At 37.1% G+C, this 25,300-nt stretch overlaps 1 protein-coding gene across 1 annotated transcript; it reads right to left on the reverse strand.

The window, feature by feature from the left end:
* Positions 1 to 1,597: 1,597 nt before the first annotated feature.
* cep126 (centrosomal protein 126) lies at positions 1,598 to 23,977 on the reverse strand. The gene is made up of 11 exons (XM_030152935.1): positions 23,645 to 23,977; positions 23,356 to 23,475; positions 20,772 to 20,917; positions 20,545 to 20,656; positions 18,048 to 18,219; positions 11,562 to 13,509; positions 5,370 to 5,488; positions 4,918 to 4,987; positions 2,336 to 2,545; positions 2,165 to 2,220; positions 1,598 to 2,061 (listed from the first exon to the last, which is right to left on the reverse strand). The coding sequence occupies exons 1-11, from the start codon at positions 23,677 to 23,679 to the stop codon at positions 1,978 to 1,980; spliced, it is 3,072 nt and encodes a 1,023-aa protein (XP_030008795.1). The 5' UTR covers positions 23,680 to 23,977; the 3' UTR covers positions 1,598 to 1,977.
* Positions 23,978 to 25,300: the final 1,323 nt, after the last annotated feature.

The raw sequence follows: 25,300 nt of genomic DNA on the forward strand, positions 1-25,300 counted from the left end.
AACTATATCAGCTTGGCTTCTTCCCACTCCATTTTGGACATAAAGTGTAGTTTAAGAGCCAAAATGAAATAGTTGTACACTCTGTGACTTCTTTTTTTTTTTTCTTTTATTGGTTAAATTATTCACTACAAAATATTCAAAATATTCACCAGTAAAACCCATGGAGGCTTTCACTTTTTAAGTAAAGATATCAATAACTGTATAAACCCAGTGTGTCCATCCACTGTCATTGATAGAACTCCATGGGTTTTACTGGTGAATCAATGTTGTAGAAGATGACGGTGTTTTCATAGTAACTATGGCTCCTCTGAACGTCCATGAAAAGATGGCAAACTGCATTTTACACTAATTATTTACATGTATTGATTAGGGCTGGGCAAGTTAACGCGTTATTACCGCGTTAACGCATTCATTAAATAACGCAGACATTTTTTTTTTATCTCCCGTTAATGCCGTTCTGCCTTTCAAGCAAGTCTTAGTTCATTTATACATACGGACTCTTCTTTTGAAACTCATGCTTTTATTTTGGCGCTCCACACGCACTTCAAAACCAAACGCCGGTGCCGGTGTAGCTGAGAGGAGAAAACCGGCGAACTTTTCGGGTAATGCTGAATCAGACTTTGAGTAACTCCTGCAGAAGCAACGCCTGTATGTGTCAATCATTCTGTTGTTTGATAAATAATTTCACATGCAAACGTGCCGTTAGAAAAATGTTTATGACGTTATTTTGGATGTGTTAATTACAGTGTGTTATTAACATGTTTAAGCTAATTCGTTTATGCTAGCAGTCGCAGATAGGTTGCTAATTTTTTATGCAGGCTCATGTTAAGTTTATGTAAATTCATTGGTTGTGTTTAGGTATAATATGCCAGCCTTTGAACTAACCTTTACTTATTTACGATGTGATTAGCTCGATGCTAACTTGAGTGGGAAAATCCATAGACACGCTAACGATTAGCATTTACAGCTTAATTTAAGATTTACAACGTCTTTTTATCCAGCAACAAAGGTTCACATCAGATATATTTGATGCTATTCATTCTCACAACATCTGAACATAAAATACTCGCAGACAAACGTTTTTGGGGCCATACAAACAGAGTGAAAGAAACGTGTCTTCTTATGTCCGAATTGACTACAGTAACACCAGAAGGACAAAACATACATTAGTGACACTTATTCCGACCACTAGAGAGCCCCCTTTGCTCGCTTTGAACAACTGAACATCACATATTATTGGGCTTATTGGTATTAGTACTTATTAATGGGCTTAAGACTCCTGTCAATCACTCACAAGCGGATATAAAGTGGTGGGGAAAAGTACCGGTGTTTTACATGGACATTTTCATTTTAAATGTCTTCAGATGGTGAGGTTGAGAAGGACAAAGTTGTTTGGAAGTGCTGCAATGTGGAATTATTTTTTATCACCGGAGTACTTCAAGTCTGAAATATCACTGAAAGGAAATACACACTGTTGATGCTGGCAACCCCCCCCCCCCCCCCCCCCCCCCCCCCAATATAACTATGCGATTAATCACGATTAATCGCAAAAATCCACACGATTAATTGCGATTAAAAATTTTAATCGCTGCCCAGCACTAGTATTGATAGAATTTAGCAGGTATTAAATAATTTAGATCAGTAGATGGTTTGGGATCTTTATGGGTTAAACCAACAAACCTAAAGTTGGATTGTAGGACTTTTGCACAGGACTGTATTTCTAACTGTTTTATGACCATGTGTCCTCCTTGAAGCAGTTGGAAAGTACAAAAATAATGTGAATATCATTTTCCACATGTGGTTTTTATTTCTTTCTTGGACTTCTACTGCGAGCGTCTTTGTTCTTAAGCTACTCCATTAGGCACATTTTGTTTCGTAAGCGAATGATCCTACTTTAGTGGATAATAAAGTGCTCGGTTACAACGGGTATGAAGCACCGCTGGAAGTAAAAGCCGCTCTGGGCCGAGCGGCTGTAAGTCAAAATTTCTTGTGGTACTGAGAGCGGCTGGTAGATGAGGACGGATGATGTTTTTGATGGTTTTTGGCGTTCGCTTCTTTGGTCTGAAAACAGAGATAGAAGGCGAGGAATAAAACATATTTATCAAAGTCGGCCAAAATGTTGAAGCAGGTGGTGTTTTTGACTGGAAATCGTAGCTGTAGTTACCGTCGGAACATCAAGACGTACGAGGCCTCGCGAGGCAGCGGAGTGTTCCTGCACACCTGCAAACGCAAACACAGCAGTAAGTAGCAGAAAAAAAAAAAAAAACAACTGGACAGATACAGATGACGACAGGCTGATAAACATCCTGATCAACAGCCTTTACAAAGCGCTCACAGTACAGCTGCTGGTTTAGTCTGTCCAGGGAGAGGAGGATTTTCTGTTCTTCCACTGAAATGCTGCTAAATCCTTGTTGTTGGCCGCGCTGCAGCACTGTTCCAGGCCTCAGTGTTTGGGTTGTTTCTATGGCAGCCATAGCATCCCTGTCTTCCATTAGGCCGCCAGCGTGCACTCCATCACTGTGTAACTGGGCGGCGCTCTTTAAAGCTGCAACATCACATTCAACGCAGTCAGTCTTTTTTTTTTGTTTTGTTTTGTTTTGTTTCATATTTTTATTGAAGTGTATACAAGAGAATTAAAGGTACATATAAATACCAGGACACCCTGATGTCAACATTAACTGTGTTTGTAAACACCATTACGTTTAGATTTGCATTTATTTATTTTTTTTGGAACAAATAACAATAAAACTGTCAAACAATACAATGAAAAGAATACTAAAACATAGTCTGTATAAAATAATTAAACTGGTGACATAAACATAAGAAAAAATGAATGAATGAATGAATGAATGAATGAATAAATGAATAAATAAAAAAATGGGAAGGGAATTACATTGTCTCAAAAAAATTCATAAATGGTTGCCATTTATTGTAGAATTTGTTAAAGTTTCCCCATTTTGAAAATCTAATTTTCTCCTCTTTTAAAAAGGACATAACCTTGCTAATCCATTTATAGTGCACTCTATTTCAACCGTAGTGTGTTATTGCAGGACATAACAAGACTTACTTACTAGTACTATTGTGAAAATTTTCAGTGTTTTTTTATTGTTATGTAGAAAATCAAGATCAATGAAGTTAGCATACTTGGTTCCTTACCCAGAAGCGGTAATTAGATAATAATTACAAACCCCTGTAGCCCCTTAAGGCACATGAGGCTTAAGATTACATCACTTGTAACTTTTTAATCCTAATGTTATGACAATTGTCCTCCATCCAAATGATGAAGAATTTAAATGTTTTTAATTGTTTTATTGACTCATTCTTTATTACTTGTTTTTACTCGTATCACTACTAAATACCAATGTTCTCAGTATACTTCAATTTAAGTTCTATTTGTTATGTTTTCACTGTTTTTGAACTGTTTTTACGCCGATTAATTAAGTGTTTTCTTGGTTATATTGCAAATGAGGCCTTCTCCTCACAACAACAACCACCAAAATAATAATATTAAAAACCACAAGCGGTGTTAAGGCCCTCGCCCTCCCACCTGACTGCCTCCCCACGAGACCGCCGAGGCCTCCAACAGTGGGAGGACACGGCATCGTGCACTCGATCCGACATTCTGCGAAATACACACACTTTCATACGTCTGAAAATGGCCGCTGCATTGCGAGACTGTCACAGCCACGCCCACCATTTGATCAAAAATGTAATTTATAACTTTTGATCACATGTGTGTAGGGCATTTTCACCAAGTTTGATGCAAATTGGATGTAAACCCTAGGAGGAGATGATGAAAGTATGAGGGGTGTGATTTTATAGGTCCACACTTCCACCCAATATGGCCGACTTCCTGTTGGGTTTAGGGCGGGGCCATAATGTAATTTTTAACTTGTCCTACCATGGGCTATATGTGCAGCAAGTTTCATTTTTCTACGAGGAAAAAAATTTGGGTAGGTTTCCCATCTGCGTAATTAGGGGTGTTAGAAAATATCAGTTCTGCAATATATATTGCGATATTTCATTTCACAATACTGTATTGATATTAAAACGTACTGTATTGATATCTTTAGGTATTTATTCAAATGCAGACATGGCGGAGGTTCATTTTTGTTTTTCTTTATTGTTTATATTTTATGTATTATCATTTAACACTGTTTTAATAAATAATGGTTATTTGAAGCATCCTAAAAGCACTTTTTACTGTCTGAGAGAGGCCGATGTGAGTTCCTTTGTTGGGATTGCACAAAAATAATGTTATGATGTTAGTTATGAACTAATAGAATATGAACGTTTGAGCAGGATCTTAAACTGTAATGTCTGTAAAACATAATTTGAGTTTTAACACTGGAACATTTTGTGATATAGCATCAGACCCTCTTGTGATCAAATAAAAATGTGTTTAGTATTTGTGCATATTTCTGGTGTAATTCAGTTCTTCCAGGAAATAATCTTTTTTTTTAAGGAAAAAAACAAAAAATTGTCTTTTTAACAGTACCATGATATATCGTGATATATATTGTATTGTGATCCTAGTATTGTGATTTGTATTGTATCACCAGATTCTTGCCAATACACACCCCTACACGTAATGTTTTTGATTTTTGAGGGGGCATGGCCAAGTCATTTTGCGTTTTTTTTTTTTTTTTTTTTTTTTTTGGCGACTTCAAATAAAATTCATCTTCACCGGGCTTGAATTTTGTTCAAATAAAATTGACTTTTTGTTAACGTTCAGGGGGTCAAATGTGCATGCAAAGTGGTGACAGGATAATAATAATAAAAACGGAACCATGCAGTTTTAATAGGCCCTCGCCGGCATGTGTGCCTGGGCTCGAGCCTAATAATAATAATAATAATAATAATAATAATAGTAATAATAAAAAGACTAATTTTGGATTTATCTAAGACACACCATACCTTCTTCTTGAAAGGCCATGTCATGCGTACTGGGAAAAGGTCTAACTGGGTCGACAGTCTGCTTTATCAGCTACACAAAACAAAATAAACATATTAAGTCAGTTAAGTCTCTCATTAACATTAGGTAATAGTTACAATAGTGAAAAATCAGGGGATGGGCATAAAGCGCTACAATAGGCAGACAGAAAGCCAGTCATAAATAAACCTTTATGTAACTTCTTTTATTGTTTGCAATAAACTGACAACTCAGGTCCATCCAGAAAGTCTAAAGCATAAATTGTGTCATGTTGTCAAATGTTCCAACGCTAAGGACAGTATCAAAAAAAACAACAAAAAAAACAAAAAAAAAACAGACCTGCAAAACTGATTTAACAAGTCCAGACACACCCATTTACTGATCTTTTGCAATTATGCTCACTCTTCCTACCCACAGGGCAACTGCATGCATGTACCTGAGACGACAGAGGTGTTCTTCTGTTGCCTGAAACCGGTGCAGGTTTGCTAGTATCCACTCCGACTTTCCTCCCAGATCGTACACTGTCCACAGCCTGCATTTTCACAGCATTCTTCACTGAAACACAACGCAAATACAATTAAAACAAATAACCCACATAGCAGAACTACAGAAAGACAGGAAACAATATCAGCTGAAGTGCCCCACAGTCCTTCACAAGTATTATAAAAGTGTTTCTTTGCTTGTTTGTTTATTTATTTATTTTTTCGAATTTGCATTACAACCAAAAAACAAAAGGATTATATGAAAGAAAGTCCAACATTCGAAAAGGAGTGGGATGAAATTGAATTTATAATCTCCCGTTCCTTTACCCTATCTTTCGACCTACCCTAAATTCCTACATAAAACACAAAATTGTTGTATATATCAAGGATAGATTGTCCATTTTGCAGCAGCATTTCTTACTTAAATGTGCGATAAAAAATTACTAAAACTGTAATATTTAAAATGAGTCGGAGGGGATGGGCTAAGGGGGATGGCTGTTTGACCCTCGAAACGGAGATTTTTCAGGACCACATTACAAATGGAGGAGTATTAGAAATCTCCCATAATTCTGTTTGAATCATTGGCAAAGACGGAGGTAAACACAGCAAAAAAGTGATGCAATGTGATGAAAGAAACACACAGATGTACGTATTTTCTTCGCAAACAACTTAATCATTTAATCGACCATTCAATATGTTATAGATCGCATTTCTGCGGTTTATTGTTGATAGCCCCAAAAAGATGCCCAAAGTCCATGCAACAGAGACGGTTACAGCTGCTGACGGCGTAGGGAATACTTTTGGAAACAAAGTTGCCGTATCTGTTTATAGCGGCATCAACGACTGTTGAGGACGTAACAGGTCTGGAAGGGTTGTCCCATTTCATAGGGGAATGTTTCAACCCCTACCCTTTGCAATTCCGTTTCAAGGGGTAGAGGTAAAGGGGGAAGGTTGTTTGGCCCTCAAAACAGAGATTTTTCAGGACCACACTACAAACGGGCGGGTATGACAAGTCTCCCAAAATTCTGTTCAAATCGTTGGCAAGATGGAGGTAAACACAAACAAAAAGTGCAGCAGTGTGATGAAAGTAACACACAAATGTACGTATGTTCTTCATAAACAACTTAATCATTTGATCGACCATTCAATATGTTATAGATTGCATTTCTGTGGTTTATGGTTGATAGCCGCAAAAAGATGCCCGAAGTCCACGCAACAGAGACAGTTAGCTGCTGATGGCATGGGGAATACTTTTGGAAACAAAGTTGTCGCATCTGTTTATAGCGGCATCAATGACTGCTGATGATGTAAAAAGTCTCAAAGGGTTGTCCCATTTCATAGGGGAATGTTTCAACTCCTACCTTTTGCAATTCCGTTTCAAGGGGTAGTCCCAAGTGCAAGTGCAAGGGCCAAGATGTAGGGGTAAAGGGGGAAGGCTGTTTGACCCTCGAAACGGAGATTTTTCAGGACCACACTACAAACGGGCGGGTATGACAAGTCTCCCAAAATTCTGTTCGAATCATTGGCAAGATGGAGGTAAACACAGCCAAAAAGTGCAGCAGTGTGATGAAAGTAACACACAAATGTACGTACGTTCTTCATAAACAACTTAATCATTTGATCGACCATTCAATACGTTATAGATCGCATTTCTGCGGTTTATGGTTGATAGCCGCAAAAAGATGCCCGAAGTCCATGCAACAGAAACAGTTACAGCTGCTGACAGCACGGGGAATACTTTTGGAAACAAAGTTGTCACATCTGTTTATAGCGGCATCAATGACTGCTGATGACATAACAGGTCTCAAAGGGTTGTCCCATTTCATAGGGGAATGTTTCAACCCCTCCACCTTGCAGCGCTGTTTCAAGGGGTAGTGCCAAGTGCAAGGGCCAAAGGGTAGGGGTAAGGGGGAGGGCCAAGCAGTGAATTGGGATTGGGCCTTAGTGTGTAATATTAATGAAATTGAGATCAGGTGACTACAACCACGTCAGTGACCCTCCCCTACGGTGGCTGCATTGAAAGATAAAGTTCCTCATTAGAGACAGTGTTTGGTCTGTTCTGGGCTTTTTGGTTAAAGGGATAATAACTGGTCCGTGTTCAACATATTAGGAGACAGTAATGGACACTTCCTGCAATAAAACAATAAAAAAACAAGAAGAAGTCTGTTCTGAGCTAATATAGAAACATCCATTTCATGGAGGTGACCCATCCCCTCTGCAGAAACCAATGACTCATTCTAACACACTGAAAACATTCATTCATTCATTCTTTTTATGAACTGCTTAGTCCTGTTGAAGGTTGCGGGGGGGCTGGAGCCTATCCCAGCAACCAACAGGCAAAGGTGTCGTATACCATAAACATGTCACCAGTTTAATGAACATATAATCATTCTTATTCTCAGATGATTATACACTAGTAAAATCATCCATCCATCCATCATCTGAACCCGCTTTATCCTCACTATGGTCACGGGGGTAACTGGAGCCTATCCTAGGTACTTATGGGCGAAGGCGGGGTACACCCTGGACGAGTCGTAATGAAATCATAATTATTATATACAGTCACAGAAAAAATTATTAGACCACCCCTTGTTTACTTCAATTTCTTGTTCATTTGAAGGCCTGGTAAAACTAAAGGTACATTTGTTTGGACAAATATAATGATGGACTGAATGCGACTCTGAAGTGACCCTCATGTGCAAAAGAGGTCCTGATGTAATACGTGATCACGCAGGTATGCACTCTGTTTACAAAAGTAAATACGGAGGCATCTCGTCTCGGAGTAGAATTGTGATGTTTGTTGCATTTCAATGATGTAAAGGTCGTATAAATGCGACCTGGTCATTCAGACTTGAAGTCGTATTGCAAAATATCAGATACGTATCGGATTTAGGACCACATATGAAAGTGGCCTGGGCTGGATTGGAAAAAAAATGAATTTGTGCTGTTCAAACTGTCTTTAACAGATTGGATACAGGTCACACATGAGCAAAAAAAATCGGATTTCAGCCACATTTGCCTGCAGTCTGAACATAGCCTAAGTCCTTGTTCACAAGATTTTGGCCTTTTCCATAAACGTTTCTCTTGTTTTTTAGTTCTGAAAACAGATCCATTTTATTGTTGTGTAACGGAATCAACTCATTTGTCGATCGAACAAAAAGAGTTGTGCAATGTATTTTGGGTTGGAGCTCTCAATGTGGAAAACGCTGATGCAGTACATAATACATTTTTAAAATCTAATGTTACAATATATTATATTTCCACTATATACAGTTGCAGAAAAAAATCATTAGACTGCCCCTTGTTTTCTTCAGTTTCTTGTTCATTTTAATGCCTGGTACAACTAAAGGTACATTTGTTTGGACAAATGTAATGATACCAACAAAAATAGCTCATAATAGTTTAATTTCAGAGCTGATATCTATCCATTTTCCATGGTTTTCTTGATAATAACCAACCATCACCTCAGTTCTTACATCAATATCTATGGCATTGTACTGACAAAAACAGTGCTTTTAGGCATTCCATGTGTTCTTTTCTGTCTGTTTTAGTCACATGATACACACAGGAGTTAGAACTTGATTGCAAAACCATTGTTTTTGATGACTTTTGATGGTCTAAGAATTTTTTTCCGCAACTGTATATTACATTCAATGCCTGCCATTAGATTCCCTTAAATCCAACACACTGGACCTTTAAACGTGGGAGGCAAACAAATAAAGATACTTCTAATTAATTAAATACCTTATAAACATGTATGTGTGTATATATATATATATATATATATATATATATATATATATATTCAGAGATTCTGTGGTAAATAAAGTTTAGATATGACACTTATGACACATTTAAGAATTAAGACTCATCAGTAATCGGATGTCCATAACAGGCCATTGTAACAGAGGAAGCCTTTAGGATCAGTTACATCTTAATTATTCCAGACATGACTGGTTTCATTTTCATCAGCCTCAAGCCTCTAAGACACAAATAAAACAGTATGCACCTTATTAGATAGAAAGAATAGTTTTACTGATTGCCATATGACAGTATGTCATTACGGATATAATTTTTGTTTTCATTAAATTAGTAACGAATAACCAGTTGTAAAGCCTGAGGTAAAAAGACTATGTGGCATACTTACGTAAGTTATGCATCAAGTAAATTCAGCTTTCTAGTAAAAAACAGGTTCTCTTAAGACTTGGGGCATGTAGTTAAACATTATGCAGTTCATTTAATACATTTTCTGCATATTTGAGACAACTGTCACATAAAAGAAGTCAAATTATCACTGAAACTCTGAAACCACCTGACAATACATAAGACTGTAGAGAGTAGTGAGATAAAAGTTACAAAAATCAGAAATGGAGTCGTCAGTATGCATAGTTCAGTACTTTTTTTGCCTTTTGCTTTTTACTGTTTTATTGCTTGTTTTATACTCTCTTGTTTACTGTACAGTGTCCTTGAGTGCCAAAAAAGGTGACTATAAGTAAAATTTATTATTATTATTATTATTATTATTATTATTATTATTATTATTATTATTATTATTATTAATATTAATGTAATACAGAAGCAGACCTGTTTCAGTCCTGGGCTTTCCATTTATGGGTGTGAACTTTATCAAACAGACCTCAGGACCCAGACAACGACTGACATCAGGGTCAAAGTAGGATCTAGGTCATGTGTCTTATTGTGGTCGTGGTGGGTTCAGTTTGTTTGTAATGTAAGGATATGAGAGTGGAAGTGGTAATGCAGTGAAAATGCAAGTTGAGTGTGGTGAGAAGTTGTTCTAACATGTTTTAAATGTGATTTTGAAAAAATATTACACACTCAGGGGGTCCAAAAACCTCTTCTACTCTACCTGGAACCCAGTCATGTCCTTTATTAACAAACTAAAAACTCTCCCTGATAACTCATGAACTCATGAGTTTTAAGCTAGATCATGAGAGATGATGTGTGTCATTACGCAGCCCAGCACAACCCCATTTGCTCTCAAATCTAGCCCGTAGACCAACTCCACTCTTTTTTTTTCCTTTTTATTTAATTATTTATGGCTGATGAGTGTCATACCTACTAATATTATTGCTTTTATTTGTTTATTTATTAATTTAATCTCAGATTGGGATGCGTCTGGGACTTCATAGGGTGGAGGGTGGGATGGGGTGGGTATTGTATTTATGTTATGTGCAAAATCCAAAAGTGTTGTTTTTTGTTGTATGACTGTCACTTTTTTTTTTTTTTTTTTACCTTGAATCCAATAAAAAGAACACTGAATTAATTTTTTTTTGTGTGAATTGTAAAACATGGTCAATTGTATTTGTCAGTGTTAATATTTTAAATGTAGCCCCACTTCATGTCTTGGATAAAGTCTGATTTAATTAAGTGATGCAATTTTATGCCTTATCTGCATAGGGTTGTAGGGGGATCTAATTATTATCTAATTATTCAAATTAAGTACAACATTATTCTTATTAATTTTTTAAGTTAGAAAGGTTAAAGTTAACTCGCTTTATTGTCCCCTTGGGGAAATTCAGTCTCTGACTTTTACCCACCCTAATACACACACAGCACCTACCATTAGCATTAGCATTAGCACTTATCACAGATTAGGAGCAGTGAGTTGCCATTGAAACTGCTTAGGCACCAACTCCAGATCTTCATCAGTACCATGAACGGTGCCACCAACGGGAGAACAAACCTATATTTACCTGTTTTGTTTTGCTTTTTTTTTTTTTTTAATTAACCTGCTTTTCAGTTTTACTCTTGGGCCTGAATTTATGATAGTCAAAGTTGCTGAGAATGTCTCGGTTGATGAACAAACTAATAACCTTCAATCAGTAAATTTCCGTCACATCATCTCTGCTTTTCCTACACGTCAGACCAAGATTTGAACCCTGTCTTTACAGGGGGGGTCTTTGTGTTTTTGTGATGAGAACACTGATTGCAGATTTTGTCTTTGAATCCCCTCTTGGATGTATTTTTCATTGTGTTTTTTTTTTAAATTATTATTATTCATGCAGTCCTTAACAATCAGAAGTGGGGCTTAAGTAACTAAAGCTGAGAACCCTTGTATTACATGTCTCTCCATAAGGCACAAACTAAACCTAAGCTGTACGAGGAGCAGCCAAAATATACATTACCGTCTTTGGTGGCTAAGGCACTGCGGACACCATGCCAGAGCTGTGAGATCTCCTCATCTGTGGGAGTGCAATTTAAACAAGGGCCCTTTTCATTGAGCGCCATCCCTCGTCTTCTGTTGCAGCTCTGGGTTTCCTGATGGCTGGATCTGGGTTTGCTCTTTGTGTTTCCATCTGAGACTGGGCAGGTATACGAGGGTGTCAGCGGTGTGTATAAAACATGACTATCTGTTCTGATTTCGTGATACGTGTGGGGTGGGAAGCAGCTCTCTGGGTTTTCTTTGTGCAGCTCGGCAGCCGGGGGTTGTTTATAGTTGACGCCTGCCGGATCTGTCCCATATGGAGCCTTGGTGACGAACGCCGTCTGTTCTTCTGCCGAGTCCGTCCTGGGAGGAGGTGGGCGGGGCACCACCACCTTCCCTTGGGTCTTGGCAATTTGACTCACCTCCGAGGCAGACTGAGGTCGTATGTTGGTGCCCTTTCTGGTCCTCGAAGAAACAGGACCCGTTTCAGCTTTGACACAGCGCTCTCTCGGAGGGACTTGGGGGCCGCCGGTTCTGGTGTAGCTCTGCGGCGCCTTGACCTCGTCTGCACGTTCTGGAGGCAAACTGACTTGAACCCCGACATCTGCCCAGGCTTGTTTTGTAAAGTGATAACCAGTGGGGGCTGCTCGGGTCACGCCGGGTCCAGGCCTGACAGCCCCCGAGACAGGACTGAGACTCGGTTGGTGGTCCTCTGAACTGTTCTTGGACTGATCGGAGGACCTGCCTTTCATCTGTTTTATGACGCTCTGCTCTCTGTCCTCTTTTTCCACATGGACCTCATCAAACCAGCGCAGCTTCTTCTTGACAGCGCTGTTGCCTTCCAGCTCCTTGCTTTTGGCCCTGGTCAGCTCAACACTATCTCGGATTGCTAGGGCTACTTGTTTTGCAAAGATCAAATGTCCGGCGCCGTACACACATGCATTATCTCCTGACATGTACTTGGACTGCTTCTTCAGGATTCCTTTAATTAGTCTGACTTCACATACTCGATGGGAAACAGGCGATTTTTGCACTTCCTCCTCTGAACACTGAAGGCACTTGGGTGTGTTTGACTGAATGTTGGATAAACATGAACGTTGCGGCAGCTCTGTGTTAAGGGGCTTCTCGGTTTTGAGCTCAGAGTCTGAAATCTTATTAAGATTGTTTATGGAAGTGCTAGATTCTTTCTGGGAGGATAGACAGGGCTTGTCTTTTCCTGCTTGTTGACGAGCTCCTTCTTGAGACACATTATCCGTCATGCTATCATTCAAAATATTTGGCTTTGTGGGAGCCCCGAAGAAACTGTCTTTGCCATTTTTGGCAGGCAGAAGAAGTTCAGTGGCCGACGGATGCTTCGATTGTCTTTCATTGTGGACCCTCTGTTGTCTCAGATCCAACACGGCCTCTTGTTTAGTACACGAAGACTCGAGTACTGTGTTGCCAAGAGGGATTCTATTTGAGACAATGAAGTTGTCACTGGGGCTGTTTTGCTTTGAGTTTATCTCACTCTGCCCTGTGTCTGCACTGAGGATTTCACAGAGAGTAAATAAAGTGGCGTTTTGCAGTGGAGGCTGTGTCTCCGTTTTGGGTGTTTTCTCGATAGATGTGAAGTCCCAAGAAGCCCTGGGAACACGCGTCCTGTTGTTGAGCCCTTCAGAGTCTTCTTGTTTTTTCTGTTTGAGCTCATGCAGTTTTCTCGGTTGTGGTAAAGTGTCGCCGAGAAGCATCATTGCCGGGAAAGATGTGTGGTCGGACAATGGGTACGGGTCATTTTGCTTTCTCAGGTCTGAATGGGACTTGTCTGTGTCAAACAGCAGGGATGAACAGGACGACTCCAGGCTTTTTATGACGTGGTTGTGGTCCTCGCCGTCCAGACTGTCCTTACTGGAGAGGCTTTCCGAGTTACAGCAGTCGGACACGTGACTATCCTGAAACATGGATGACAAATGATAATAGTTAATATATAATAATGGAAACAATAATAGGAAGAAACTTTTCAAAATCCAAGTTTCAAAGTGTCTTTACAAGACAACTAAACAGACAAGTCACAAAATCATCAAGCTTACACAAAAGGTAGATTAAAAACTATTTTCTGGCTAAAAACTCTATAAAATTAGATAAAACGGGTCCTTGAGCAGGTCTAGACTCTTTGATGGTCTGTGTCCTTGAGTCAGCTAACACTAAACTTCATAAAAACTAAACCCAAACTTGTCAATTCCTTTAAGTACAAACACAACTAAACCTAAACTGATATAAAAAAAAAAACAACTAGACTAAACAAACATAAAATACTATAATAAACACTGTTTTCCAATCAGATGAGATGCACTGCTGTTTATGTGATAATAAAAAGCCAGCAAGATTATTTTTTGGGTCAGGAGATAAATAAATGTGTCACAAAACCTTCAAAGAGACGAGTGTTTTTGACATTTGACAGGACAGGATGTTCCTTTTTTTTGGATAACTGTACTTACAGTGTGAAAGTGAAAGGCTGTCATACTTTCTGTTCAGAACAGTTTTACTGAGAGAAAAAAATCAGAGCCTGATAACTGTGATTTGCTATTTACAATGTGTATACGGGCCTATGTATGTGGCTGGTTTACACAATCATGATATTTAATATAAAGTGGTAAATAGGTGGTAGATTCTCTAGGAACAGTTATTTATGCACAAATTTGGTCTCCTTACAATTTATAGATAAAGTCTGGTTGATGGTTCTTCTTTTTCATAATGTTTCTGACGTTTGGTTTTGTTTCATTCCTGCTCCTCAAATTCTTTCAGCTCAAGGCAAAAATCAAAAGAATCTGGTGTCTCCTTGGGACATAAAAGTAAAAAAAAATCCCACAGACCACATTAAGCAAATACTCCATTACAAGTAAAATTCCTGAATTAAAGGGGTCATATTTTGCTAAACCCACTTTTATTAGTCCATGGTTCATTTATTTGTGTATTTGGACCCTAATAGTTCATATAGTTTGAATTTGAACCCTCCAGGTGCTGCAAAGCTATCTTTATTATATTCTGGCAAAAATCAAGTGGATTTCTACAACCTGTTTTAATTCCTTCTTAATTTGTTACATTTTATAACTAGTTACATCACGACATTTGCACATATAAGGTCAAGACTTCCAATGAACTTTTCTCCGAGTGTGACATAATTGTTTATCAGCAGCAGCGGTTGTAATAAAAACTGAAAATACGTCCAAACTTTGAGCCGATTACCTAAGATGTTCAGTTGTTGGTTGAACGGGACAGAGCAGCACAGCCAACAACCTGGAGGGGGTGGGGCCTGAAGTGGCTCATGTGCATTTAAAGGGCCAGCGCTCTAAACCACCTTTCTGGTGTCATTACTCAGAAATAGGGTTGAAGATGGACCTGTGGAGTTGAATTAATGAAGAATTCAGACCCAAGCAGAGCATTTACAGTTTATGTAAACCACAGGGAAATGTTTGAAAATGCATAATTCCATTTTTTTTTTTTTTTTTAAATGCAAAAACCATTCCTTTAAAAGTGTTGGGTCAGTAAAAACACAAAAGTTTTTCCAACAAAAATGTACTTTAACATAAAAAAATAAACAAAAGTAGGGCTGATTCAAGTTACTCTGTGATTTCATAATATTATATTGCGTTTATCACTAACATACACATGAGAGTCAATAATCTGCAAACTACTGAATATTAATACTTATCAGTTTTTAATGTAGCTACAAGTGACTTTTAATGTCAGATAAATGCAGCGAAAATGTAGTAAAAAGCTGAATCCTTCTTTGTGAAATGCAGTGGAGTCGAAAAAAAGTGTTATAAAATGGAAACACATGGGTGAAGTACAAGTATGTGAAATTTGTACAGTAGTTTACTCCAGTGAATAGTTGTGAGTTACATTCCAGCACTAGAAGTCAGAGGTTATTTGAGGTTAAAGAGAGACAGTATGAAGTGAGAGGAGCAGGAATGTTTCATAAAAACAAGTTTCTGTTAAAGGGGTGAACTTATGCAACGGTCATGACGAGGGTTTGAGGACGTGTGATTTAACCTACACATTTAGAAAACATTTAGGCGAACAAATATGGAAGTGACACATGATCATAATCTATGTTTGATGTAAAAGACACTTGATTCAGTACAAAAGGACAGAAAAAACAGCTGTAGTTTCAGTCCATATAATTCTGTTCTATTTTTCTATGTAATTGAGTGTCTTGCTGTTGACTGCTGTTTGCCAAAATTCTGAGAAAATCCCAACAGACTGAAATTAACTGAAATGAACTCAATTAGGAAAATTACTTCACACATGCAGGGTTTGCAGGGTTTTTCCAGCCATAATGAGGCTTAGGTGCAGCGCCCAAGTCATTCTGGACAACAGCGAAGCCAAATGGATGTAAAATCAACATGTACAGCATTAAAACTAACTACAGGAGTTTTACAGCATGTGAGGGTTTCAGTTGATTCACAGTGGTGTGGTTTAGAGGAGTGACATTTTGCTTTTTAAATGGAATAATTCATTTTCAAACATTTCCCTGTGCTCTACATAAACTGTAAATGCTCTGCTTGGGTCTGAATTCTTCATTAATTCAACTCCACAGGTCCATCTTCAACCCTATTTCTGAGTAATGACACCAGAAAAGTCATTTTGAGCACTGGCCCTTTAAATGCAAATGAGCCATTACATGCCCCGCCCTCTTCAGGTTGTTGACTGTGCTGCTCTGTTCAGTTCAACCAACAACTGAACATTTTAGGTAATCGGCTCAAAGTTTGGATGTATTTTCGTTTTTAACTACAACCGCTGCTGCTGATAAACAATTATGTCGTACTGGGAGAAATATTCGTCAAAAATCTGGACCTTATATGTGCAAATGTCATGATGTATCTAATTATACACACAACAAATTAAGCAGGAATTAAAACAGGTTGTAGAAATCCACTCAATTTTTGCTGGAATGAATATAAAGATAGCTTTGCAGCACCTACAGGGTTCAAATTCAAACTTTATGAACTGCTACACTTCAAAAATCAAAATCTTACCGAATGTATTTTTCTCATTTCTAGTCAAAATATCTGATCACACTTAAAATAAGACATAATGACCTGAAGAGTAACTTTTCAGTGAGATATAAGAACTAATTTTTAGACAATAGATCTTGAAAATCTTATTTCAAGAGATTTTACCAAGATAATTTTCACTTGTTCCATTGGCAGATTTTTTTTTTCTTTTTGCTTAATTCAAGATGTTTTTTTGCTTAATTCAACCAGTTCACATTATGGTTCAAGAAAGAGTGCAACATAATTGTCTGTGACTATCCTGATCACCTTTCTGATAATATATCTGTAAATTCTATTAATTTTCATCTATATACGTGTATTTGTTTTTTATTCGTGGTTTTCGTATTTTGAGATCCAGGTTGGGTTGGTATGGGGGTCGCCATTGGTTCTGGGGGGTGAGGGTTATAGTTTGTGTGTTACAAAATCTTGTACCATAAAATGTGAATTTCTTTCTTTTTTTTGGATTGTACTTTTGGAGACGCACAAAGAAAATAAATAAAAAATTAATCAAAAACAAAAAAAGCAAAAGTGAGTTATAAAAAAAAGGTTATTTGTCTCTGCTCAGGAACACTTCTGTCCTCGGGTGGGTTTTTTTAATATAATATTTTTATGCTTTTATGTTTTTATGCTTTTACGTGACAGGTAGAAAACACATCTTGTCTTTTAAATCTACCTCTTTTTAATCTAAGTTATTCACAGCTACTTATACTCTGGATTTATTTATTTATTGTGTGTTGATGTGGTATGGCTGTGTTTGTGGAGCGGTGACCGCATTTTGTATTTTGAATTTCCCCTAGGGGATGAATAAAGTAAATCTATCTATCTATCTATCTATCTATCTATCTATCTATCTATCTATCTATCTATCTATCTATCTATCTATCTATCTGTACATATGGAGGCTATTATACCGTTCCAGAGATTTACCTACAATTTTCACGTCCGTTCTTGTACTGTTTTTTTGTTGTTGTGGTAGGTATAAATTCTAATAAACCGCTGCCTGAAGAGGATGGATCGACTCATTCCAGGCTTTTAATTCATTTTCCTCACCTTAACAAACATCTGGCCTGTGTTCCACGTAGAAGAACACAGATGGAGGTGGAATATTTAATAAAGAACACCCAATGAGGAGTCTTTGTTATTTCACCAGAGTGTTGAACCTAGTGTTATCCAAGGAGGGGCTGACCGGGCCCAAAAGCCACAAACAAACCACACTGCTGCCCCCTAGAGGCCGACCTGTTGAAGATGCATTAAACCTTCCAAATGCTTCCTCACCCTGACTTCCACATTCAATATCACGCTCTCTGTTGTGGGACCCCGAGCTGTGATTATGCAGTTTGCCTCATTAAAACCAAAACCATTAGCCGCGTAAATATCAGCCTTGATTTATAACACATGCCCAGAGCGATGCTGCATTGACCTTCCAGCTTTACCTGTGGGCTGTAGTCGAGTTGTTTCTCCGGACTCCTTGGAGCTTCTTGACTGTTTCTGAGGAGGATCGTGCTTTTTTCCTGCAGTAGTTTGGTGTAGGCCTCCACGGCAGAGAAAGCTTGGCGTTGGGAGGGTTTAGACTTCGGGGGAGGTTTAGGAGAAGGAGTGCAGCTTCTTCAACAGAAAGCAAACAAATGCAGACATAATATGAAATGTGTGGAAAATATTACATGCAGTCATGAAAAAAATTATTAGACCATCAAAAATCATCAAAAACAATGGTTATGCAATCAAGTACTAACTCCTGTGTGTATCATGTGACTAAAATGGACAGAAAAGAAAACATGGAATGCCTAAAAGCACTGTTTTTGGTAGTAAAATGCCATAGATATTGAAATAAGAACTGAAGTGATTTTGGTTATTACACTGCAAAAATCTAAATCTTACCAAGTGCATTTTTCTCATTTCTAGTCCAAATAACTCATCACACTTTAAATAAGACATAATCACCTGAAGAGTAACTTTTCAGTGAGATGTAAGAACTTAGTTTTAGACAATAGACCTTGAAAATCTTATTTCAAGAAATTTTACCAAGATATGGAAAATGGACTGAACTTATATAGCGCAGTTTCTACACCAGCGGGCGGCCGCTGCCGTGCAAGGCACTGCCTGGCCCTACTGGGAGCAATTCAGGGTTCAGTGTCTTGCCCAAGGACACTTCGACATGTGGACAATCGGAGCCAGGATTCAAACTGCCAACCCTTTAGCCATTGCACGACCCGCTCTACCAACTGAGCCACAGCCGCCAAGATAATTTTCACTTGTGCCATTGGTAGATTTTTTTGCTTAATTCAAGATTTTTTTTTTGCTTAATTCAAGATTTTTTTTGCTTAATTCAAGATTTTTTTTTGCTTAATTCATGCAAAAAATCTGCCAATGGGACAAGTGAAAATTATCTTGGTGAAATTTCTTGAAATAACATTTTCAAGATCTATTGTTTAAAAATAAGTTCTTACGCCTCACTAAAAAGTTACTCTTTAGGTGATTATGTCTTATTTCAAGTGTGATGAGATAATTGGACTACACATGAGAAAAATGCACTTGGTAAAATTTAGATTTTTGCAGTGTATCAAGAAACCCATGGAAAATAGCCAGATATCAGCTCTGAAACTAAACTCTTATGAGTTATTTTTGTTGTGATCAGTATATTTGTCCAAACAAGTGTACTTTTACTTGTACCAGGCATTACAATGAACAAGAAATTGAAGAAAACAAGGGTGGTCTAATAATTTTTTCTATGACTATACATGTTTACAGGTTTTTTTTAATGCGACTCCAACTTTAGATAATCTGTAACCTATTTGGCATGTGTATGTGTGTGACTAAGATAGGCCTGGTTGCAATCTTCACCCAGTTTATTATAAAAGTAATGCCATCTGATTGCAGTCATGAAAATACGAGGATATATTGTTAAAAATAAACCTCAGAGTGATATTGAATGTGTTTATGAGCATATTAGTGAAAAATATGTTTACTTGGTTTGAATTCTATAAAAGTGTCACAATATGGCAACTGGGAAACAAGTGGATCTTAAGAAAAGACCACTTTAGAACCACTGACACAGCCCACATTAACCCATAAAGACCCAAACATCCACTGTCGACCGAAACCATCTACTGAGCTAAACTGTTTAATACCTGTTGATCCATTAATCCTATCAATACATGTAAATAATCGGTGTAAAATACAGTTTTTCATCTTTTCATGTTTAATTCAAGATTTTTTTTGTTGCTTAATTCAAGGGAAAAAGTCTGCCAGTGGAACAAATGAAAATTATTTTGGTACGATTTCTTGAAATAAGATTTTCAAGACCTATTGTCTAAAAATAAGTTCTTACATCTCAATCTGAGGTGATTATGTCTTATTTTAACTGTGATGAGATATTTGGACTAGAAATAAGAAAAATACACTTGGTAAGATTTGGATTTTTTTCCAGTGTAGTTGTGGATGAGGCTCTTTATTTTCTCAGATGCTAAAGCAGCCCATTCTTCTTGGCAAAACACCTTCAGTTCCTTTAAGATTTGGGGTTTTCTTGCATGAACTGTATGTTTGTGACCTCCCCACAGTAGCTCAGTGATATAGAGGCCAGGTGACTGAGATGGCCACGCCTACACCTTCACTTTTTTCTGCTGTAGCCAATGACAGATCGACTTGGCCTTGTGTTTTGGATCATTGTCCTGTTGGAACGTTCAAGATCGTCCCATGCGCATTCTGTAAGGGTATTTAAACTTATGAGCACAACTGTACATGATCAGTGAATTAAATATAAGAAAATACCTGATTTTCACTGGAAAAACATGACATAAAGAGGATAATATTACAATAAATCTTGATAAATCACATAAGAAAGGTTAAATATTGAGGAAAATTCATTTGGGAGTTGCCACAAAAGTAGCTCTGGGTCTTTTTAAGGCGACATTATTCTTGATGTGACTTTACCTGCTGATGCTACAGTTGCTGGATAAGAACGAGGACTGTCGGTTATATGAAGTCAAGCTGCCTTTAATTTGATTGAGTGCATCTTCAATACTTGGCATGTTCCTTCTAAAAGCTAAAAAAAAAAAAATGCAAACAACGCACAGAGTAAAGAGGATTCAGAGTTAACAACCTGCATCACATCCAGACAGGACAGTAAAGTTTGAGGTGAACTAATGTGTGTCACTGACATTGTCTTCTCCTCTGAGATGGAGGTAGGTGGGCTCTTTGGAAGCGCTCGGTGGCGTCCTGAACTCGCTGTCTACGTTGCTGGAGGACGTTTTCTCTCAGCCTTTGCTCCTGAACGTCCCACTGCTTCCGTCTTTCCTCCAAAGCTCTGAAAAAAAAAAAAAAAGAAAAGAAAACAGCATGAACCCGAGGAACATTTAACTGATTAAATGTAGACTGGTCATGTTTTAGAAACCTGAGTCAGTTCCTAGAGATATGTTTTCAACATAGTCATTAATAAATTAAAGCTATCAGTCACTACAGGGTTCACAGCGGAAGACAACATTAATTATAATGGGGTCAATCAAGTGCACCGGTGAAGTCTGAAGTGGGTTATGGTGAGAGACAAAGTAGAACTCATCAACACCATCAGCTTCTATAACTAAAGACAGCCGTTATAATAAGTAGATGAGGCTTGAAGAATACGTATTTCTGTTCCATTAAAATTAAGTGGAAGTCTGGAGCTGCGCCGTATTGAAAACTACTGCAATTAAAGCGAGTCTAAAGACATTATTGTAACATTAAACCACATGTACAATGTAAACTTGTATTTATTCTGTTTTCTGTAAGTGTAAAAACTGATACTGATATTGTTTCTCCATTTTCAGCAAGAATATTTTTTTTAATTGCACAAAATTTACTGTTAAAAAATAAAAAAAAATCATATATCTATCCATTAAGTAGTATTATATAATGAATTAAGTACATTAAACACAAGAATTTTAATAAATGGAAATAAAAAAGCCTGGTTTCTGGAAAATTTGTCTTTTTTATATATGAGAAAATAATATTTTCATGCATGTTTAAATCGTAAATGTGGTGTTATTTTAAGAAAACACGTCTAGCTTTGTCATAATAACATAAACCAATAACAAGCTAAAGCTGTGGTTTGCATAATATCTTGAGAGTATTTTAAGCACCACTTGCACAACTTCTCAGTCTGTCTTAAACAATTCATTTCTTTGCTTGTAGTCAGAAAAGCTTGCTCAAATGTTGGTATTTTTACAAGTCTTTAGTTTAGTGTATTAGTTTATAATATATCGTGGACAATCCCAATTAATTAACTGTATCAATAACAGTAAAAACGGCAGGCTTAGCCAACATGGCTAGTATTCTGCTGTAGTCCCCAGCCTGATGACAATAGGCACCCTAAAAAAACAATAAATTACAGCATATTAATTAAAAAGAGCGAGTTAAGACAACTAAGAGACAAGATAAATCAATAAAGAGGCTCAACTTTTATTCTAGTTTTAAGAAGTATAAGTCTATGCCATATGTTTACATCAACTGCAGGGTTTTGCTCAAAGTAATTTCATAATATTTAAGAATATTTGTGTAGTTTTAGTAGTTTTTTTTGCAGCATACTCTGTATACTTTTGTACAGCATTAGAAATACCAAGTTTTCCCTTGGTTTTCAGAGGATGTATGAGTCTATGATATGCAAATCTGCAAATATTTCCCCTAATTTTGAACTAGATTTAAGCAAATAGATAGGGGATTAAGGGTATTCTCCTCCCACAAGGAAAATTTAGCATTTTTCATCAAAACATGCAGAATTTAGTATCACTTTTTTTGATTCCTGTTATTACTAAACTTGTGTAGACAATATGAAAAGCTAGAGCTGATAATAAACAAGTAAAAAGTAAGTAAGTACATTTTATTTGTAGAGCACTTTTCACAGACAGGGAGTCACAAAGTGCTTTACAGTGCAAAATACAATTAAAACACAAAATACTTTTTTATTTATTTTATTTTTACACAAATCCTACAGTGTGCCTTGGAATATTTTTTGAAATCTTGTATGTTAATGCAGATTTTTTTTTTTTTTTTTACTCCAAATAGTAAGACACACCACAAGTTTCCAAAGAGCACCTGTGGATAATCACCAAGAAGACCCAGCAGCACTTTCCCTTTGTTGGTTTACAATTAAAATACTATTCAAAATGCAATCGAAATACAGTTAAAATATAATTTCAATACGATAAATACATTAAGTGCAATCAGTTTGTAGCAGCCTGAGTCAGATGGATTTAAAACACCTGCAACATATAGTAATAAAAAGCTAAAAGACAAAACTTCTTGAGGATTCCACAACCAGAAATATGCCTGAAATGGTTTGGATGCTGCACATAAGTCTTAAAATCATAGAAAAAAACCCTATTATAGCCATTATCTAAATAGAATAGAATAGAATAGAAACTAAAACCCTTTTCCTAAGTATACTATACTAAGCTTCAACCCACTGTTTCATGCCTTCATTCACTACAGAACTCTACCCCCAGGGTCAGTCCTGTCATGGCTCTGGCCTGCAGTTACCTTCAGGACCAGATCTATTTCCAGGTCTAGACTACAATCCTGTCAACTCCCACTATCCCTGAAAGGCCTTGAGCCTAGAACAGAACCATAAGCTGTCTGTGCATGATGTACACACTGGCAAAACACAGCTCTTAGACAGGTTTATGCAGCTACACACACTCATTTCAACAGTGACAAACCACAGACTCATTGATTCTCATGCACAATCAGTGTAGTAGTTTAATAACTGACCTCCGACGTCGGTTTGTTTCCAGGGAAAACTTACGAGCTCTTGCCCTGCATAACTTCTGCTCTTCAACCAGCAACTGTCTCTCATTTCCGAGGCCTTTATCAGCTCCTAACCTTGGATTTCTTAAAGAGAGGCAGCTAAGGAACATAACACAAGGCACTTGAACGTCACACGTAAAAATTAAAGCCAACAACTTCGGGGTTAATTTAACTTTTTTTTTTTTTTTTTTTTTTTTACAATTCCGACAACAAACAGGTGAATGAATAACGATTAGAATAACATGTAGGATACGAGTGGTAGAAGAAGTTGTCCTGAAGAAGCTGCATCCTCCGAGTTCGACAGATATTCAGGTGTGCTAGCCTAGATGCTAACTCAGCTAACCGGTAGGTAGTTAGTTCATCTGCTAACGTCAGCGGTGCTAATAATTAATTTAACCATTCTCGGTGCGTAAATAAACTGGCAAAGGAGACACTCCATATGACACACACTTCTTCTGAGGACTAACATCAGGTCTGCCGGTGATAAAAGTTAGAAATAACTCGGCTAAGTGGAGACTTTCTTGCTGTCCCACTTGTCTGTGTACACGTTAGCAACCGACGACGCGTTTCCTTGACAACGACGTCCGGGGGCGTGGTCCCCGCCATGTCCGGCAGAGGGCGCGTGCATGAATCAACACATGCTACCTTCAGGAACACCTAGAAGTGTCGTAATACGTAAATATCACCCAGAAAACAAATGCTGACCTATTAAGCGTTTCATGCATGAAATATGAGAACCTCACTGGGTGTGATAAAGATGTATAAGTATGTGGTAAGTGTGTGTAAATGTATGTATGTGTATATATGTAGGTGTATATGTGTGTATAGATCTGTGTATGAATATGTATTTACATATATGTGTTATTGTATTATGTGTTTATGTAAATCATATTATATTTGTTCATAATAATATAAAACCAGAAACCTAATTATTTACTAGTAAGTATCAGTCATATTATGGCATAGTGTATAGATATGATTTGACGAGGAAGGTTATTATTGTTATTAATTATATAAGGAGAAGGGATGGGAGTTTATAAGTTGTACTTCTTCTCACTCCTTTTCGAATATGTATTATATGCCTTATGTTTAAGTGTTTTGTTTATTTATTTTCTTCTGTTTGACATTCATGTTCGAAATAAATACATCAATCAATCAATCAATCAATCAATCAATCAATCAATTAATGGATCAAAACACAGTAATGTCCCATCAGAGATCGAACTTGAACCCTTTCCCTTCCGGAGTGTTTTTATTCCTCTTTAGGTATGTAAAAACAATGCAGTTGCAATTTTAATATTTTATTTATGAACCTATTTTTCATGGCGTTACAAAATGTCCATCATACTTTTAACTTTTGAAGCAAAGAAATGTGTATTTAACAACATCAGAAAATTATATACTGTAGGAAGATCATGCTATTAAACATTTTTAATGCTCCTAATCTGATGTTTTCTCACGTTTTAACATATTCTAATACTAGTTATTACTCACTTAATGGAGATATTATGCAAAAAAAAACCAACAAAAAAAACAACTGTTCATTACACTCTAAGAACAATTAGCAATTGATTTGCACTAAAACATGTTACTGCAGATCAATTGATTCAACAAGAACAGTCAAGTTTTTCTAATGGTATGAATTGCAGTTGAAACACAGCCAGTGATGCATGGCGTCAATTTAGTGGACATGATTAACTGCAAATTTCTTCATAATAATAATAATAATAATAATAATAATAATAATAATAATAATAATAATAATAATAATAATACATTTTATTTGTATAGCACTTTTCATATAACTCAAAGACACTTTACATGCAGCAGATAAAAACAGAAACAGACATTAAAAACAGATAAAAGCAGGTGCAAAAGGCAGGTATATCAAGATAAAACAGTTAAACAT

The sequence above is a fragment of the Sphaeramia orbicularis genome, chromosome 13 (genome assembly GCF_902148855.1).
Source record: "Sphaeramia orbicularis chromosome 13, fSphaOr1.1, whole genome shotgun sequence".
In the NCBI taxonomy this organism is placed as follows: domain Eukaryota; kingdom Metazoa; phylum Chordata; class Actinopteri; order Kurtiformes; family Apogonidae; genus Sphaeramia; species Sphaeramia orbicularis.

Excerpts from the sequence above, each read along its gene's own strand:
- cep126 (XM_030152935.1), bottom strand. The coding sequence starts at position 23,679 with ATGCAGCTTCTTCAGGACAACTTCTTCTACCACTC. Across the intron at positions 18,220-20,544 it reads AGCAACTGTAGCATCAGCAG|AAGCTGCACTCCTTCTCCTA; the intron begins GTAAAGTCACAT and ends TTTCTGTTGAAG. Across the intron at positions 2,062-2,164 it reads TACGTCTTGATGTTCCGACG|ACCAAAGAAGCGAACGCCAA; the intron begins GTAACTACAGCT and ends CTCTGTTTTCAG.